Source organism: Pavona decussata, unplaced genomic scaffold (genome assembly GCF_977016875.1).
Source record: "Pavona decussata unplaced genomic scaffold, jaPavDecu1.1 SCAFFOLD_130, whole genome shotgun sequence".
NCBI classification, from domain to species: domain Eukaryota; kingdom Metazoa; phylum Cnidaria; class Anthozoa; order Scleractinia; family Agariciidae; genus Pavona; species Pavona decussata.
The window spans coordinates 1,115,001-1,132,825 of NW_028145544.1; the positions used below are offsets into that span (position 1 = coordinate 1,115,001).

The 17,825-nt window shown below is 38.4% G+C and overlaps 3 protein-coding genes across 4 annotated transcripts in view; all 3 read left to right on the top strand.

The window, feature by feature from the left end:
- LOC146468532 (tetratricopeptide repeat protein 39B-like) overlaps positions 1 to 2,160 on the top strand; it is a 17,563-nt gene extending 15,403 nt beyond the window's left edge. The window contains exons 18-20 of the mRNA XM_085124266.1: positions 1 to 36; positions 140 to 256; positions 904 to 2,160. The exon at positions 1 to 36 is cut by the window's left edge and continues 82 nt beyond it. Coding sequence (XP_084980392.1) covers positions 1 to 36; positions 140 to 256; positions 904 to 1,180 — 430 coding nt within the window. The 3' untranslated portion in view covers positions 1,181 to 2,160. The remainder of the gene's footprint in view (positions 37 to 139; positions 257 to 903) is intronic.
- A 3,132-nt stretch (positions 2,161 to 5,292) lies between these two features.
- LOC146468533 (uncharacterized) lies at positions 5,293 to 11,500 on the top strand. Of its 2 annotated transcripts, XM_085124420.1 has the most exons (5): positions 5,293 to 5,415; positions 6,334 to 7,324; positions 7,941 to 8,217; positions 8,676 to 8,853; positions 9,353 to 11,500. In XM_085124420.1, the coding sequence occupies exons 2-3, from the start codon at positions 6,338 to 6,340 to the stop codon at positions 8,055 to 8,057; spliced, it is 1,104 nt and encodes a 367-aa protein (XP_084980546.1). In that variant the 5' UTR covers positions 5,293 to 5,415; positions 6,334 to 6,337; the 3' UTR covers positions 8,058 to 8,217; positions 8,676 to 8,853; positions 9,353 to 11,500. The 2 variants fall into 2 exon arrangements, with proteins under 2 accessions (XP_084980546.1, XP_084980545.1); XM_085124419.1 differs by lacking the exons at positions 7,941 to 8,217; positions 8,676 to 8,853; positions 9,353 to 11,500 and having other exon boundaries at positions 6,334 to 7,864.
- Positions 11,501 to 12,249: 749 nt separating this feature from the next.
- On the top strand, positions 12,250 to 17,745 carry LOC146468534 (uncharacterized). Its single transcript, XM_085124360.1, has 5 exons — positions 12,250 to 12,368; positions 13,648 to 14,638; positions 15,272 to 15,549; positions 16,234 to 16,411; positions 16,908 to 17,745. The coding sequence occupies exons 2-3, from the start codon at positions 13,652 to 13,654 to the stop codon at positions 15,386 to 15,388; spliced, it is 1,104 nt and encodes a 367-aa protein (XP_084980486.1). The 5' UTR covers positions 12,250 to 12,368; positions 13,648 to 13,651; the 3' UTR covers positions 15,389 to 15,549; positions 16,234 to 16,411; positions 16,908 to 17,745.
- The last annotated feature ends 80 nt before the right edge of the window (positions 17,746 to 17,825 follow it).

Sequence of the window (17,825 nt, forward strand, 5' to 3'; positions counted from 1 at the left end):
AGAAGCCATGGAATGTCTGAAGAGCGCGTTTAGTCGGTGAGTCTTGAAGATATTCTGGTGGCTTCCTTTCTTTCTCGATTAAATTAGTAAGTTTGAAGAAATCAAGGAAAATATCAAACAAGTCTTGTTGTTGTTGCAGATGTAAAGACCTCAAAGAGGATTTTTATCTAGCCCCTTACACATGCGCAGAGATCGGATTTCTTTACATGGAAGAAGGAGACTTGGTCCAAGCTAAAGAATACTTGGAACGAGCGAGGTATGAAAGGAGATGCATGGAACATAACATTAGCCAGTGGTTGTTTATCATGTCATACATAATTCTGGAAATTTGGCTGTCAAGATAAATGGAACATGCTGTTTTAGTTTGTTCCGTTAGAAGAGGTGGTTCCATTTTCCTGGTTGGGACGTGTCGGATAGAAATTCGTGTTGAATTTGTAAAAGCGATTCGTGGATTTCGATTGAATGTTTGTTCTTGCGAAAGAATGCAAAATAATTAGAAGTGATCACTCTTTCGCGCGTCGTTGAAGAATTTCAGGGAACTACGACGGCGTTTGTATTGAGCACGTCACAAACCAACAAACAATTTTTGACTAATTCAAATGTAGCAAGGAAACGGGGTTGTACTCCTCGAAATAGCCCCTGAAAGGGGTGGGGGTGGTGGGGGTGCGCGTGATGTGTAGCTTGGTTCTCCAAACCCTGGCCCGATTTCAGACCGAACTATGTGTTTTTCCTGCACCCCTTTCCGGAACCGGCCAGAAAAAATCCTCATTCGTTTTCATATTTCAGACGAAATTGATTAAACGACCTTTCAACTAGTTGTGTTAACTTTGGACAACGGTTTTAACCAGGTGATTGTCATTCGATAGCTCTTCATTGGATCTCCACATGGTTATATCTTTGCAGGAAACATCGTGACCACTTGTTACAAAGTCTTCTGCACTTAAGAATCCACGCCGCCGTACAGAAAATCGAACACGACGCTGCTCAGGGAGCGCGGACTGTGTCACGCGAAGAAGAACTTGCACAGCCTAACCAAGAACTTGTGATGAACGGAGATGCGTCAATCTCAGGAAACGAAGATGATTTCTTTGATGCCGAAGAGGACTGTGTGAATATGCGTCGCCAAGATTCCAACTCATCGTTTGATATTATATCAGATGATGAACTCAACGCCATATAGGAGAAAATAAGAGTTTAAAAGCTAGTAACATGTCCGTAGAGCGGTTTTAAATCGTGTGTCGTAACACCAAAAAAATCACTCTAACCAATCACAACACCGCAATTTACGCAATGAGCCAATCGGAGTTCGAAGCAAGTATGGGTAGCTGGCGTCAAGCGCGGGAAAACGCGTAGGAACAGCCCAAAGAAATCACTCTAACCAATCAAACACCGCAGTTTACGATATGAACCAATCAGAGTTCAAAGTAACTATAGGTAGCTGGCGTCAAGCGCGGGAAAACGCGTGCGAACAGCCGAGGGTGTTACGACTGGGTATTGGTTTAATTTTACTTCTAAATGGTTGAAATGTTGCGGGGTTTTCACTGCGCAATCGATGAAAGCAAAGTCACAGCAAACATGAATTTCGAGATTGCATTGAAAACCGCTCTAAAAATCTTTCATGTTTTTAATTGGAACCAGAACACAAGGGAGGCAGATATTCAGTTAAGTCCCCTCCACATCGTCTGATTTCCCATTGAAGTCGGTCTCTTTCTCTCAGAACGAGTCCCATCAAAAGCACTCAAAAGATAAATAAAATCAATGCCCTTTGTCTTAGGGAAACAATATTGTTTTCTGCTCATAATTCTTCATTTTAGCTTTTTTTTCCAAGGGCCTTTCTGAAAATCACCTCGGTGAGAGAGTGGGTTTAAATATTATCATTACTAAAGGCACATAACTTATACAAGTATATATTTACGTGTTATAATTTAAGTGGGCGGGGTAGTAACTTGGCTCAACTTCATTTTAATGCAAAGTGGAAACACAACTCGTTTTCTTTCAGAATTAATATATTAGGCATATCTGTGCTGATATGTATATATTTTTCTTACTGATATGTAATTTAATAGTCTATATCATTTTTTAGCACGTGTACGTTCTAACGGCTTTTTTTGTATAAAACTATTTTGTGTCTACATAGATAAATAAGAAACTTTACTTTTATTTGCGAAAATTATATATTTATTCACAACAATAGCTATTCATTTAAACCGCATGACAAATTGTCTATTCAAACATGTGTGTACTTAACAATATATTATTCACTTTTTCTCACGAAGATCTTACATTTTCGCGAATTTGGTCACTTATTTATTAAAAAAATGGAAGACCTTGAGAAGCAGGAGCATATATTTTGTGTAAATTTTACGTTTTGCACAAGTTCATCTTACAATAAATATTCAAGGCACGTGAATAGTAGTGAAATAGACCCTGACAAACAAAATAAAACTCTTATTCGGAGAAAGCGAAGAAGGACTGAAACTTGACCAAGATACAGGCTTTTTATCTAACACCGATTTCGGTTCTTGAGCCTAAAACTTGTGCTAATATCGAAAAGAATTCTTGCTTTAACAGCTTGTAATTTAACAGAAAAATCTGTGGGGGCATATTTATGATAGCTCGATTGATGCAAAGTTAGAACGTTTTCACTGCTGTGGGCTTTATTTTTAACTGTTTTCAAACATTAATGTCTTAAAATCAAAGACACCCATGAAGCCCAATAATATACATTAAAATGTTTTGCTATGAGGAAAGACCTTTTGACAGAAAAGAGGACGTGTTTAGTTTTATTTTGCCAGAGATACTGGTGAAAATGCGGGGGAAGACCGTTTGACAGAAAAGAGAAAGTGTCAAGTTTTATTTTGCCAGAGATATTTGTGAAAAACGCGGGAATGAATAAAACCACCCACTTAAAATTGATTCATTAAAAACTTGTAAACGCTCTTACAGATTTTTTTCTAATTTCGCCTGCAAGTTGTCTAGATTAAGTAGTTTAAATCCGTAAAGTTTCGTCATAAAGCGTCTGACTAGATTTTGAGATAATCGATAATGTTTAAAATGAGAGGCCATGCGCTACCGCTACCGTGCTATGGTAGCAGTTGTTTCTTGGAAGCCGATGAAAAAATTTAACTTTAATCATATGTTGAAATGATGTTGTAGTATATGAAGGAGATCGAAGTTTGTCTTCTACGCGAGATTGTAATTTCAAAACTTCCACCCTATGTCCACAAAAACTTCTGTGAGCCTCCTTTAAAAAAAGGAGGAATTTCCTGTGAAACAGGCCCTCGTTCTTGGACACGTAAGGGTTGCAATCCCCCCTGCGAGTAAATCTATTTATCGATGTTATATTTTTAAGGGAACGTGTAGAATTGGCTTAAAAATTATAAATAGTCATTCTTGACCTTTTTGAAACCTAAATTGCTAATATATATAATATACGCAGACATTTTAGCTCATATTTGTTGTATCAAAATTAGGAATAGCATTTACCTAACGTCATTCCATTCTGGGTTAATAACAAGTGTTGCCTAAAAAGAGTCACATCTTCGATAACGAACGAAATATCATGCATATCTAGAGAGTTTGTCTTAGTTTTAGTACGGGTTGACCACTCGCGTACTTGCTTAAAAGGAGAAAAATTCTCCCTTTTCATAACCCGAGACAGTGTGGACGTCTTCAATGAGAGCCCGGAAACGTTCGAATCATTTCGATGGTAAAATCACCAATACACCGTCGACAATTTGACTAGGACATGATAAGGGACATGAATAAAACGCTTCTTTCCCTAGGATCTCTTCGGACGACTTGCCAGCCTTAATTTCAATGTAATCATCCTGTTACTAAAATGTAGTCACTGTGTCTTTCATATGGCATGTTTAAGACAAAATGGCTGAAAAAGAGAGAGAAAAAAAAAACAGCCGACAGCGGTACCTCTGGACGCTTTGCCGGAGCGTTGTACCATGACGATGCACCACGAGATTTCGGCCCGCAGTTCGCTTATGCCAGCCGGAGATGGTTCCGCGATGCTTTCCGATACCTTGTCCCCGACAAGACAGTGAGGGAGAGAAAAGTCGGCCCCTAGACCATATGAGACAGATCCCTTTCGTTGGCACCTCAGTTCCACCTTACTGACTTAAACTGAGATTCAGCCATGTATATATATGACAATGTAGCCATTTTGCCTTCCATGTGGTACGTTTTGAGGTTTGAGCATGCGCACGTAAAACGATATTATGACAGAAGGATGATCCTTGGTCAAACGACATGTAGTCTTGGAGGTACCGCTAATGGACTCCTTTTACCTTGCTTCATTCTAACAATTTTTATTGCCGTTTTCCCTAAAACGATTGCTCCTTCGATGGATTGTTGATATTGTCAAGAAAATGCCTCTGTATACGATGGTCAAAAATTATTCTTATGTCCATCTAGCGGCTACAAACTGCCTTCCAATCCAGTAAGAACCTTTTACTAAAGCGATTTAGAAAACCTATAAAAATAGTTTTCACGAGTTACAAAGTGATCTACAATCGCCTTGAGAAATACTGTCTAGAACATATTAGATGGGGAAAGGAATCACTGTGAAGGGTGGAAAGAAGGGGAAGACTCCTAAAGTCGCGTTTCTCCTCAGTGTAATCCTTATTTTATTTATTTATTTTTTTATTTATTTTACCTTACCTTTCTTCGCCCTCATCATCTATCACGCAATAGCAATTTCGAGCTCATAATCTAATTGCTTATTGTTCCTATCCCACTGCAAGAGGGCCTGGGTACGATTAAATTTTAATCAAGTGTCCCGTATGTACTACGTGTAACCGTTGTACACTGCATTGCTTTTGTTAATCACTCACCGATAAATAACTTCGCTTTGCGTGACAATATGCTACTATAAAGAAGCTAAAAGAGATGTTCTAAGCTAGACTAAAACGTCTCTTTTCATAACAGAAAATGAACACGCATGCAACTCTTTCCACTGCAAATAATTTAATTATAGCAGTTCGAATCGTTTGCTATTACTGATGGCGCGCGCGGTGCAAATTGAATAATTACATTCGCCTTGTTATGACGTAAGACATCAACACTACTGACAAATGAAAAACTTTTCCTGCAGAATTCTGTTTAAACCGTGAAGATTTGATCTTTTTATGTTACCGAAAACTAGCTGTCCACACAGATAAGCTGTCTATCGCTTTTTTTTTTTTCTACAAAAAAAAAGTTCGAACCGCTTATGAACTTATGGCGCGCGCAGTGTAAATTGAATAATTACGTTTGCCTAATTATGACGTAAGAAATCACCACTATAACAACTGAAAGTTTTCTGTTTTCGCGGAAAGTTTTATTTCGCTTTGAAGCCCGGAAGATTCTGTTTAAACCGTGAAGATTTTGAACATTTCGTTAAGGAACGCCACCTGTCAAGACAAGGTAAAATACGTCTTGAATTTTTTTATACAACGTAAAGCAGATTGCGAGGAATTCCACTCTTTTGCCTTCTGCAAAATTACAATCTTAGGCATCAAGCGGTTGATTTCGGGGAATATGTATTTACAGCCAATTCACAAAGCCTTAATCGTCTCAGAAATCGTTTTGCACTCTAGGAAGAAAAGAGGCGTTTGCTTTGATACTAATATCAGGTGTGAAAAATTACTTCTTAATTTTGCTGCGAAATTTCACCGTCTATAAATTCACTTGCCAAATTACAAAATTGCTATGGCAACGTCTAAAAAATTGTGAGCGTAAATTGTCATCCATAATGTTAAAATGTAATGAAATGGTATGCTCGTGAAATAAGCAAACAATTTCACTTGCGTTTTATCAAAAGTAGCTTCGGGAAATTTTTAAAATTTTTACAAAACGCGCGTGAAATTTACAACCCACGGTAACACATAAGTTTGTTATAATTAACGAAAGGACGAAAACTTTCATCAAGAGAGGAAGGAAAAGACTGTGTTACCGTCCATGAAGGTCACTTTTAAATTCTTAAAGACGATCTTGAAGAAAACACATGCCTCCGATAAAATCCCTGAAAATTGCGCGGACTCATGTCACACATTACAAATTGAAAAATGTCGCAGAAAGAAAAATGATTCAAATAAGCATTTATTTGCCTTGCACGTAATTTCAATCGTCCAGTAAAACTTGAAACATTTTTCCTTTCTTTTCTTTTTCTTCAAATGTGAAGAAATATTGTTACCAGCCTCTATCATAAAATTCCTTAAACTTCGTTTTATTTGCAATTTAAGATTCTTATGCCACAATCATGAGGCGGAGAAATGATTTGGTTCATAATTATCCTTAATTTTTTCACGAGAGCGACATTACAAACTGTGAATTCTCTCCTAGGATCATGGCTTCCAGCCAATTGTTTTCATATACTCAAGAACAGCTCATCAGCATAATAGATCAACAAAATGCCGAAATCCAAAGCTTATTTAATGAACGACGCTGGCTGAATGAAGAGAGCACCACACAAAGAACCCAAGCACAAGAATGTTGTGAGAAAGTTCTTGAGTGGCAGGAGTACTGCAAATCCCTTGAAAAGGAAAGGGACAATTTAAGAACTCGAGACGAACTATGGAAGCAAGGACTCACCAAAGCAGTGAGTGAATTGAATACACTGAAAGAAAAGTATGACCACCTGGAGGGACTGTGTTTTCCTTTAAAGATGGAAAACAGAAAGATGACACAAGCTCTTGGACAGGCAGTTGACGTCGGGAAATTCATGTACGACGAATACTGTCTGTTGAATTATAACTACACGTCACTTTTCAATCATGTATGGATTCAGGGAGGTTGGAATGTACCACTGGCAATTTGTCAAAAGGAAGAACACCCTACGCCAGCTAAGCCTGCAGACCAAACTGTTCCAATTACTGTGACCCTCCCTCCTGAAGGCTCGTCAGCCATCTTCCCCAACATGCCAACCAGCCAATCTCCTCCCAAGATCCCGCTTTTCATCCGGATTCAACGCCCTCGGGACGCGTTTGTTGGAGCTAACGCCAATGAGAAGGTTCCGCCATACATGCCAGCAATTCAAGCTCCACGTGAATTAGCGAATGAAGCCCCGTGCGTCTCGGCTGATAATCAGACGACGTCAGAAATTAAATTTCCATGTGGGTCAACGGTTGAAGCCCCATGCGTTTGTGAGGATAAAATTCCATGTGCACCTGATAATCAAACGCCATGTGCGACAGAGATGAAAGATCCAAGCGTGTCGGGGAACCAAGCTCCAGACAGTCCAGTTGTATGCAAGTCGGAAAAAACTGACGCTGTGTCTGCTGGAATTGCCCATCTTCCCATTAATGAATCACTGCCCGAAAAATCAACAAGCAAGGTAAGTTGGACAAAAAATACGAGTAGGATAATATTCCTTCTTGGTCATCGCTGTGTTAGTCCATGTGTTAGTTGTCAAGCAGCACATATGAGGGTCCCCAGTCCTTACCTTATTATCAACTGAAAATCACGCACGGATGGCTAGAAGCTAGTAAAACGTTTTCCCTTCGTTCCCGAGGCCTCCACTTTACAAAAATTTTGTGATTTTCTACTCATCATATTTATGGCCTTTAAATTAAAGTTTTTTTTTCAATTCTTCGAAAAATAAAGTCTTTAGTGACGTTAAGAATGGTATAACTTTTTACACGAACGACTTATTTTCGACAAAACTTAGTTCGACTTGAATATTCATAATTAGTATCTTTCATATGGTGGGACGAATTAAGAAATTCCAGTTAGAATACTTTATTCATCGATTTGCGTTTCTACGACCAAAGCAGAGTAACGACGATTCGCAACGTCGTTGAAATTCAGTTCAAACGCGCCTCTCTGTTCCTTCCACGGAGATGGGTTAGATTCAAGACTCTGCTTTTTTAATAGTATGAAGCTCCTTCTGTTATTGTGTTATATTGTTAGGATGATCCTATATCCGGTAGCTCTCTGTTTTGTCTCTTCAGCCAAGAAGTCGTATTCAAAGATTGAAGAAATGGTTCAAAAACCACTTCCTTTGTTGCTGCAGCAGCGTGGATGAAGACAACAGACCCGCTGCTGTTCCCCTCTCCCTCCAAAACTAAAAAAAAAAAAAAAAAAAAACATAAAAAGAGAAAAAATATATTAAAAAAAACACATTCAATACATGCACAGACAAACAGAATTCTTATCGCAACGGATCTGACGATGAACTGAAGAAGGCCAATTTTAGATTGGTCCAGAGATTGCAGTCTTACAAAAAAGGTAAAGTACTAATGTTCTTACTTTTAGTTTCAACGCCTTTGTTAGCTTCTGGACATTTTTGTTGAGATTCAACGATGTCAAAATTAACATTCAAAACGTATTAAGGTGGCTACGATCATCCTATTCGACAGGTGCAATTGGAATAATTGTTTTACTTAACTTTGCTTCTTTTAGCATTTTTATCTATTGTTATACGTATTTAAATTTTTTTTTATGAGATTTAGGCAATACAAATTGCATTATTATTATTATTATTATTATTATTATTATTATTATTATTATTATTATTATTATTATTATTATTATTATTATTATTTGTAAGTATTAAAATATTTTCTAAAAGTTAACCGATTTATGTTTGGAATTGAAGCGTTGGATGGTTCTGGCCCAATTGTCCCAAAGCCATGCCCCAGAAATGCTTTATCCTCATTGTAACGCAACGATTTTCTCATCAACAGTGTTCTTCTGCTTGAGGTTCAAAAGGCTCTTTAACCAGTAAAGATGGAGACTGAGTGGAACTCACAGAGCAGGTGCTGATTTGGCCGGTTCCAGAGCTGGGAGAGCTACAAGCCACAAGCATCCTAAAAAGGGACTATGGTTCAAAGATAGGATTACTTCACATCCAAACAGGATCAGGTTAGTTTTACACACAATTTCGAAAAGTGAAGAGTGGCTGAGAATTTTAAACAAGGGACAACCATGAAACAAATCGAGTTCATTGTCAGAGACTCAGGGACTCGGGTCTGCCTGGCTAGACGTCCTTCACATTGTTTTCCTTCTCTCTGTTGTCTGCTTACTTAAAAAACATACACACAGACACGTTTATCAAATTCAACTGCATGTGCCAAAGGACAGCCAACAGAAACTACTGTTCTGTTGGTGCTATAAATGCAGCATTTTCTGTAATTGAAAATTGAGTGAAATATCAGCTTTTATTGTGTTCCCCAAATAAAATTTTGACTTGTATGTATTCAGTCCAATTTGGATTTAACTTAACAAATATTATGTACGCGCAACTGTCTTCTTTGCCAGCATTTACGTTTTTAAAAAAAGGTCAAAGAATAGAAAATGTCGGGCTGTGAACACATGTACCTCTTGCGTACCTATTTTTACACTTTGTTCTATTCGTTCACAGGTCCTTCTCTCAGATAGCTTAAAGATGATTGAGAGGGAACTTTTTCACGTATTCCTTGACGGCTCCTTCTCGTCTAAAGGGAGCTATAATTGAAAAGATTGTCTGTGCGAGTTGAGGCACGGAATGAAGAACGCATGCGCAATGCAGGTGAACTTCTCAACCGAGACACTGCTCGAGGGTCTGCATCCTCTACTGATCGCGTAAGGAATGCATTGCGGGAAACGATTTAAGGAAAATTCTACCGCGTGCGGGGAAACCGACGTGTCACCTTCTATGGCAGTGGCGAAAAATCAGCGAAGTCCATAGTTCGCTACCGCGTCCGGGGCAACCGACGCGTCACCTTCTATGGCAGTGGCGAAAAATCAGCGAAGTCCATAGCTCGCTACTGCGTGCGGGGCACCCGACGAAGTCTCACTTTGCACATCAACAAAGAATGGCGCTGAATTAAGTGGGAAGATGCATACCACTAAGTGAACTTTTCAAGCGCCGACTGGTTTCGGTGGATTTTCGTAAACTGATAAAGAATGAACGCTTTTTAGTCGCCACTTTAAAAGAAACCTCAAAAAAGAGGAGCCCCCCTTGTCTGGCAAATACTTACAGATTATAGATTCTAGTGTATCATGTGGGGTTTATTTCTTGGGTGAGGTATTGGAAATGAATGCATGATGACGCATGCGCACAAAATTTATGTTCGGGGTGCACCAATGTTACCAAAGAAAGCCCATGTTCTTATTGAAGAAAGATATCATAGTTGTATACCTTTACAAAGAAGAAATAAAATCGTTTATTCTTAACTTGTGTTCTGTACGAGAACCAGAAATGTCTTGGATCCTCTTTCAGACAAATACTTTATACTCAGGTTTCAAATTCATCAGTCAATTTGTTTATCCGCGCCTTCTCTTATTATTTACAATAAACAATTATTGTTTATTGTAAATAATAAGAGAAGGCGCGGATAAACAAACAATTATTGTGTGACATTAAATTGGAGTGTTGCTTATTCTCAAACATATACAAAGTTGATGGAGGTTATACCTCTTTTAGAGAACGATCTCTTAAAGTCCCTCACGGCAGTAACTGTACAGATTAATCGCTGAAGCGGCAGCGCAGATGATGGGGGGAGGGGAGGGGCATTTATTCAATTCAATAAAGGCATTACCACCATAATACTTCAGTTCTACTAGTCCCTTATTCCTCTCAGGTTAACAAGTGGAAATCTCCTCACCCACGATAAGACACACGAGGAGATGCGAGGCCGTGAATTTCCACGCGTGTTGGTGCGCGTCACTGGCTTAGCTATCCCTTAGAGAAAAGCCAGCACTCACAGTCTACAATAACACTATAGACACAGAAAATTATTTTGAAGACTTTATATCTCATAAACGAAATAAATACTGTTGACAACTTTTAGTCTTCTAAAAGTGGCAGAATAAAACTTAACAATAATATAATTTATAATCATACCCTTCCTAATTTTTTAACTTTAAATGTATATCCTGTTTGCTTGTTCCTCGCAATTCCAAACAAATTTCAGTAATATTTGATAAATTTTACCCCATTTAATTAAATACCATATATCACTCTTATAGCACAAATAAAACACATCCCTCTCCCCCATATGTTATAATTAACCTGTGAACAGGCCTCTTAGTGGGGGACAGTAGGGTTGAGAGGAGGGTGAGGTGGGTGGAGCAGAGTGTCAGAAACCCAGAGAAAATGATGGTGGCAAAACAATGGGAGGTAAGATATTGAGTGGGGGGGGGGGGGGGGTTGGGGGAGGGGATGAAAAAGAAAAAAGGGCTGGTGAGATGCTTCTACCCTTTCCTCCAGGGTAGGGTAAGAGGGAAAGGAGAAGAAAACCAAAGGGAGACTACAGAAGCCATACACTCCTCCCTTCCATGTTTATCGCACACAAAGTACCTGTTCACAGGCTAGACCTCCTTTTGTATTATTTAGTTACTAACAAAATATTTTCTCTAAAATCACCAAATTGATGAAATGAAACAAGCGCCAACACCGCATCACATTTCACTCAAGAAGCACTGTTCTTATTGTGTGTGTGATACTTAAATAATACACAGTATTCCTATGTAGGCTTTGGTAATGTTGTTTGTCCTGTTGGCTTTTCTGGCATACTGTACAGGAATGTAGCTGTAGAATGTTTCATTTCTGTCTTAATTAGATTCTACCCTTTTGTTTTCTTTCCACCCCTTTGCCGCATCAGTTACTCTTGTAGGTATTAGATTATTCGCTCTCAATTTCTGTGCGAAATGGTTGATTCGGGCTTCTCCCTCATCATCTACCACGCGATAGCAATTTCGAGCTCATTATCTAATTGTTTATTACTCCTATCTCACTGCAAGATGGCCTGGGTACGATTAAATTTCAATCAAGTATCCCGTATGTAACGCATCTAACCGCTGTACAGTGCATTGCTTTTGTTAATCACTCACCGATAAATAACTTCGCTTTGCGTGACAATATGCTACTATAAAGAAGCTAAAAGAGATGTTCTAAGACTGAAACGTCCCTTTTCATAACAGTAAATGAACATGCATGCAACTCTTTCAACTGCAGATAATTTAATTATCACAGTTCGAATCGTTTTCTATTACTAATGGCGCGCGCAGTGCAAATTTAATATTACATTCGCCTTGTTATGACGTAAGAAATCAACACTTCTGACAACTGAATTAAACTTTTCCTGCAGAATTCTGTTTAAACCGTGAATATTTGATTTTGTTGTTACCGAAAGTTAGCTGTCCACACAGATAAGCTGTCTATCGTTTTTTTTTTTCTATTTAAAGTCGTTCGAACCGCTTATGAACTTAAGGCGCGCGCGGTGAAAATTGAATAATTACGTTTGCCTACTTATGACGTAACAAATCATCACTATAACAACTAAAAGTTTTCTGTTTTCGCGGAAAGTTTTATTTCGCTTTGAAGCTTGGAAAATTTTGATTAAACCGTGAAGATTTTGATCTTTTCGTTAAGGAACGCCACCTGTCAAGACAAGGTAAGATGCGTCTTGAATTTTTTATACAACGAAAAGCAGATTGCGAGGAATTATAGTCTTTTGCCTTCTGCAAAGGCCCATCACAAAATTATAATTGTAAGTATCAAGCGGTTCATTTCGGGGAATATATATTAACAGCCAATTCACAAAGCCTTAATCGTCTCAGAAATCGTTTTGCACGCTAGGAAGAAAAGAGGCGTTTGCTTTAATGGTAATATCAGGCGTGAAAAATTACTTCTTAATTTGCCGCGAAATTTCAGCGTCTATAAATTCACTTGTCAAATTACGAAATTGCTATTTCAATGTTTCAAAAACTCACGATTGTGAGCGTAATTTCTCATCCATTATATTAAAAGGTAATGCAATGGAACGCTCGTGAAATTATGAAATAATTTCACTTGCGCCCAAAAGTAGCCTCGGGAAAATTATAAAATTTTGACAAAACGCGCGTGAAATTTATTACCCATGGTAACACATAAGTTTGTTATAATTAACGAAAGGACGAAAACTTTCATCAAGAGAGGAAGGAAAAGACTGCGTTACCGTCCATGAAGGTCCCTTTTAAATCCTTGAAGACGATCTTAAAGAAAACACATGCCTCCGATAAAATCCCTGAAAATTGCGCGGACTCATGTCACACATTACAAATTGAAAAATGTCGCAGAAAAAAAAATGATTCAAATAACAATTTATTTGCCTTGCACGTAATTTCAATCGTCCAGTAAAACTTGAAACATTTTACCTCTCTTTTCTTTTTCTTCAAATGTGAAGAAATATTGTTACCAGCCTCTATCATAAAATTCCTTTAACTTCGTTTTATTTGCAATTTAAGTTTCTTATGCCACAACGATGAGGCGGAGAAATGATTTATATTGGTAATTGAACTGAGTGGAGTGCAATTTGGTCTGAAATCATACGCGTGATTTCAAAATCAAACAAGCGCGCAGCGCGAGTTTGATTTGAAATCACAAGTATGATTTCAGACCAAAATTGCACGACACGAAGTTCAATTACCACTTAATTACATCCATTTTGAAATCACAGAGTATCATTGTCAATATTAATATTCTATTTGTGTTACTTCATTTCCATTTTGATGGGCTAAAGAAAGGATGCGATTTAGGGCAAAAAATGGTGCAATTTGGGAATAAATTGCACCATTTTGGACCAATCAGATTCCAAGGATCACCAGTGATTTCAAAATGGATGTAATTAATATTCGTAATTATCCTAAATTTTTTCGCGAGAGCGACATTACAAACTGTGAATTCTCTCCTAGGGTCATGGCTTCCAGCCAATTGTTTTCATATACTCAAGAACAGCTGATCAGCATAATAGATCAACAAAATGCCGAAATCCAAAGCTTACTCAATCAAACAAGCTGGCTGCAAGCAGACAGCAACGCACAATACAGCCAAGCACAAGAATGTTGTGAGAAAGTTCTTGAGTGGCAGGAGTACTGCAAATCCCTTGAAAAGGAAAGGGACAATTTAAAAACTCGAGACGAACTATGGAAGCAAGGACTCACCAAAGCAGTGAGTGAATTAAATACACTGAAAGAAAAATATGACCACCTGGAGGGACTGTGTTTTCCTTTAAAGATGGAAAACAGAAAGATGACACAAGCTCTTGGACAGGCAGTTGACGTCGGGAAATTCATGTACGACGAATACTGTCTGTTGAATTATAACTACACGTCACTTTTCAATCATGTATGGATTCAGGGAGGTTGGTATGTACCACTGGCAATTTGTCAAAAGGAAGAACACCCTACGCCAGCTAAGCCTACAGACCAAACTGTTCCAATTACTGTGACCCTCCCTCCTGAAGGCTCGTCAGCCATCTTCCCCAACATGCCAACCAACCAATCTCCTCCCAAGATCCCGCTTTTCATCCGGATTCAATGCCCTCGGGACGCGTTTGTTGGAGCTAACGCCAATGAGAAGGTTCCGCCATACATGCCAGCAATTCAAGCTCCACGTGAATTAGCGAATGAAGCCCCGTGCGTCTCGGCTGATAATCAGACGACGTCAGAAATTAAATTTCCATGTGGGTCAACGGTTGAAGCCCCATGCGTTTGTGAGGATAAAATTCCATGTGCACCTGATAATCAAACGCCATGTGCGACAGAGATGAAAGATCCAAGCGCGTCGGGGAACCAAGCTCCAGACAGTCCAGTTGTATGCAAGTCGGAAAAAACTGACGCTGTGTCTGCTGGAATTGCCCATCTTCCCATTAATGAATCACTGCCCGAAAAATCAACAAGCAAGGTAAGTTGGACAAAAAATACGATGATAATATTCCTTCTTGGTCATCGCTGTGTTTGTCCATGTGTTAGTTGTCAAGCAGCACATATTATGGTCCCCAGTCCCCACCTTATTTATTATCAACTGAAAATCACGCACGGATGGCTAGAAGCTCTTTTGTACCTTAGTAAAACGTTTTTCCTTCGTTCCCGAGGCCTCCACTTTACAAAAATCTTGTGATTTTCTACTTATCATATTTATGGCTTTTAAATTAAAGTGTTTGTTTTTTTCAATTCTTCGAAAAATAAAGTCTTTAGTAACGTTAAGAATGGTATAACTTTTTACACGAAGGACCGATTTTAGACAAAACTTAGTTCGACTTGAATATTCATAATTAGTATCTTTCATATGGTGGGACGAATTAAGTAATTCCAGTTAGAATACTTTATTCATCGATTTACGTTTCCACGACCCAAGCAGAGTAACGACGATTCGCAACGTCGTTGAAATTCAGTTCAAACGCGCCTCTCTGTTCCTTCCACGGAAATGGATTAGATTCAATTCTCTGCTTTTTTAATAGTATGAAGCTCCTTCTGTTATTGTGGTATATTGTTAGGATGATCCTATATCTGGTAGCTCTCTGTTTTGTCTCTTCAGCCAAGAAGTCGTATTCAAAGATTGAAGAAATGGTGCAAAAACCACTTCCTTTGTTGCTGCAGCTGCGTGGATGAAGACAACAGACCCGCTGCTGTTCCCCTCTCCCCCCAAAACTAAAAAAAAAAAAAAAAAAAAAACATAAAAAGAGAAAAAATATATTTAAAAAAACACATTCAATACATGCATAGACAAACAGAATTCTTATCGCAACGGATCTGACGATGAACTGAAGAAGGCCAATTTTAGATTGGTCTAGAGATTGCAGTCTTATAACAAAGGTAAAGTACTATTGTTCTTACTTTTAGTTTCAACGCCTTTGTTCGCTTCTGGACATTTTTTTTGAGATTCAACGATGTCAAAATTAACATTCAAAACGTATTAAGGTGGCTACGATCATCCTATTCGACAGGCGCAATTGGAATTATTTGGTTTACATAACTTTGCTTCGTTTAGCATTTTTATCTATTGTTGTTATATGTATTTGAATTTTTTTGTTATAAGATTTGTACAATACAAATTGCATTATTATTATTATGCGCAGTAAAACTCTCTGTATGCACAGTATAAGAAGCACCACAGGGCGCGTAGCGTAGCCTGTGAGCCAAGTGAAACTTAAAATATCACGTAAATAAGTCAAATAAATTATATTGTTATTATTATCATCATCATCATCATCATCATCATCATCATCATCATCATCATCATCATCATCATCATTATTATTATTATTGTTATCATTATTATTATTATTATTATTATTATTATTATTATTATTATTATTATTATTATTATTATTATTATTATTATTATTATTATTATTTGTAAGTATTAAAATACCTTCTAAGAGTTAACCGATTTATGTTTGGAATTGCAGCGTTGGATGGTTCTGGCCCAATTGTCCCAAAGCCATGCCCCAGAAATGCTTTATCCTCATTGTAACGCAACGATTTTCTCATCAACAGTGTTCTTCTGCTTGAGGTTCAAAAGGCTCTTTAACCAGTAAAGATGGAGACTGAGTGGAGCTCACAGAGCAGGTGCTGATTTGGCCGGTTCCAGAGCTGGAAGAGCTACAAGCCACAAGCATCCTAAAAAGAGACTATGGTTCAAAGATAGGATTACTTCACATCCAAACAGGATCAGGTTAGTTTTACACACAATTTCGAAAAGTGAAGAGTGGCTGAGAATTTTAAACAAGGGACAACCATGAAACAAATCGAGTTCATTGTCAGAGAGGGGACTCGGGTCTTACTGGCTAGACGTCCTTCACATTGTTTTTCTTCTCTCTGTTGTCTGCTTACTTAAAAAAAACACACAGAGACACGTTTATCAAATTCAACTGCATGTGCCAAAGGACAGCCAACAGAAACTACTCTTCTGTTGGTGCTATAAATGCAGCATTTTCTGTAATTGAAAATTGAGTGACATATCAGCTTTTATTGTGTTCCCCAAATAAAATTTTGACTTGTATGTATTCAGTCCAATTTGAATTTAACTTAACAAATATTATGTACGCAAAACTGTCTTCTTTGCCAGCATTCACGTTTTTAAAAAAGGGTCAAAGAATAAAAAATGTCGGGTTGTGAACACATGTACTTCTTGCGTACCTATTTTTACACTTCGTTCTATTCGTTCACAGGTCCTTCTCTCAGATAGCTTAAAGATGATGGAGAGAGAACTTTTTCACGTATTCCTTCACGGCTTCTTCTCGTCTAAAAGGAGCTATAATTGAAAAAAATGTCTGTGCGAGTTGAGGCACAAAATGAAGAACGCATGCGCAATGCAGGTGAACTGACACTAGTCGAGGGTCGGCATCCTCTACTGCTCCCGTTAGAAATACACTGCGGGTAACAATTTAAGGAAAATGCTACCGCGTGCGACCGACGCGTCACCTTCTATTACAGTGGCGAAAAATCAGCGAAGTCCATAGCTCGCTACCGCGTCCGGGGAACCGACGCGTCACCTTCTATGGCAGTGGCGAAAAATCAGCGAAGTCCATAGTTCGCTACCGCGTCCGGGGGAACCGACGCGTCACTTTCTATGGCAGTGGCGAAAAATCAGCGAGGTCCATAGCTCGCTACCGCGTCCGGGGGAACCGACGAAGTCTCACTTTGCACATCAACAAAGAATGGCGTTGAATTAAGTGGAATAATGTATACCAGTATACCGACTGGTTTCGGTGGATTTTTCTTAAACTGATAAAGAATGAACGCTTTTCAGTCGCCACTTTAAAAGAAACCTCAAAAAAGGGGAGCCTCCCTTGTCTGGCAAATTCTTACAGATTATAGATTCTAGTGTATTTCGTGGGGTTATTTCTTGGGTGCGGTATTGGAAATGAATGCATAGTGACGCATGCGCACAAAATTTATGTTCGGGGTGCACCAATGTTACCAAGGAAAGCCCATGTTCTTATTGAGGAAAGATATCATAGTTGTATACCTTTACAAAGAAGAAATAAAATCGTTCATTCTTAACTTGTGTTCTGTACGAGAACCAGAAATGTCTTGGATCCTCTTTCAGACAAATACTTTATACTCAGGTTTCAAATTCATCAGTC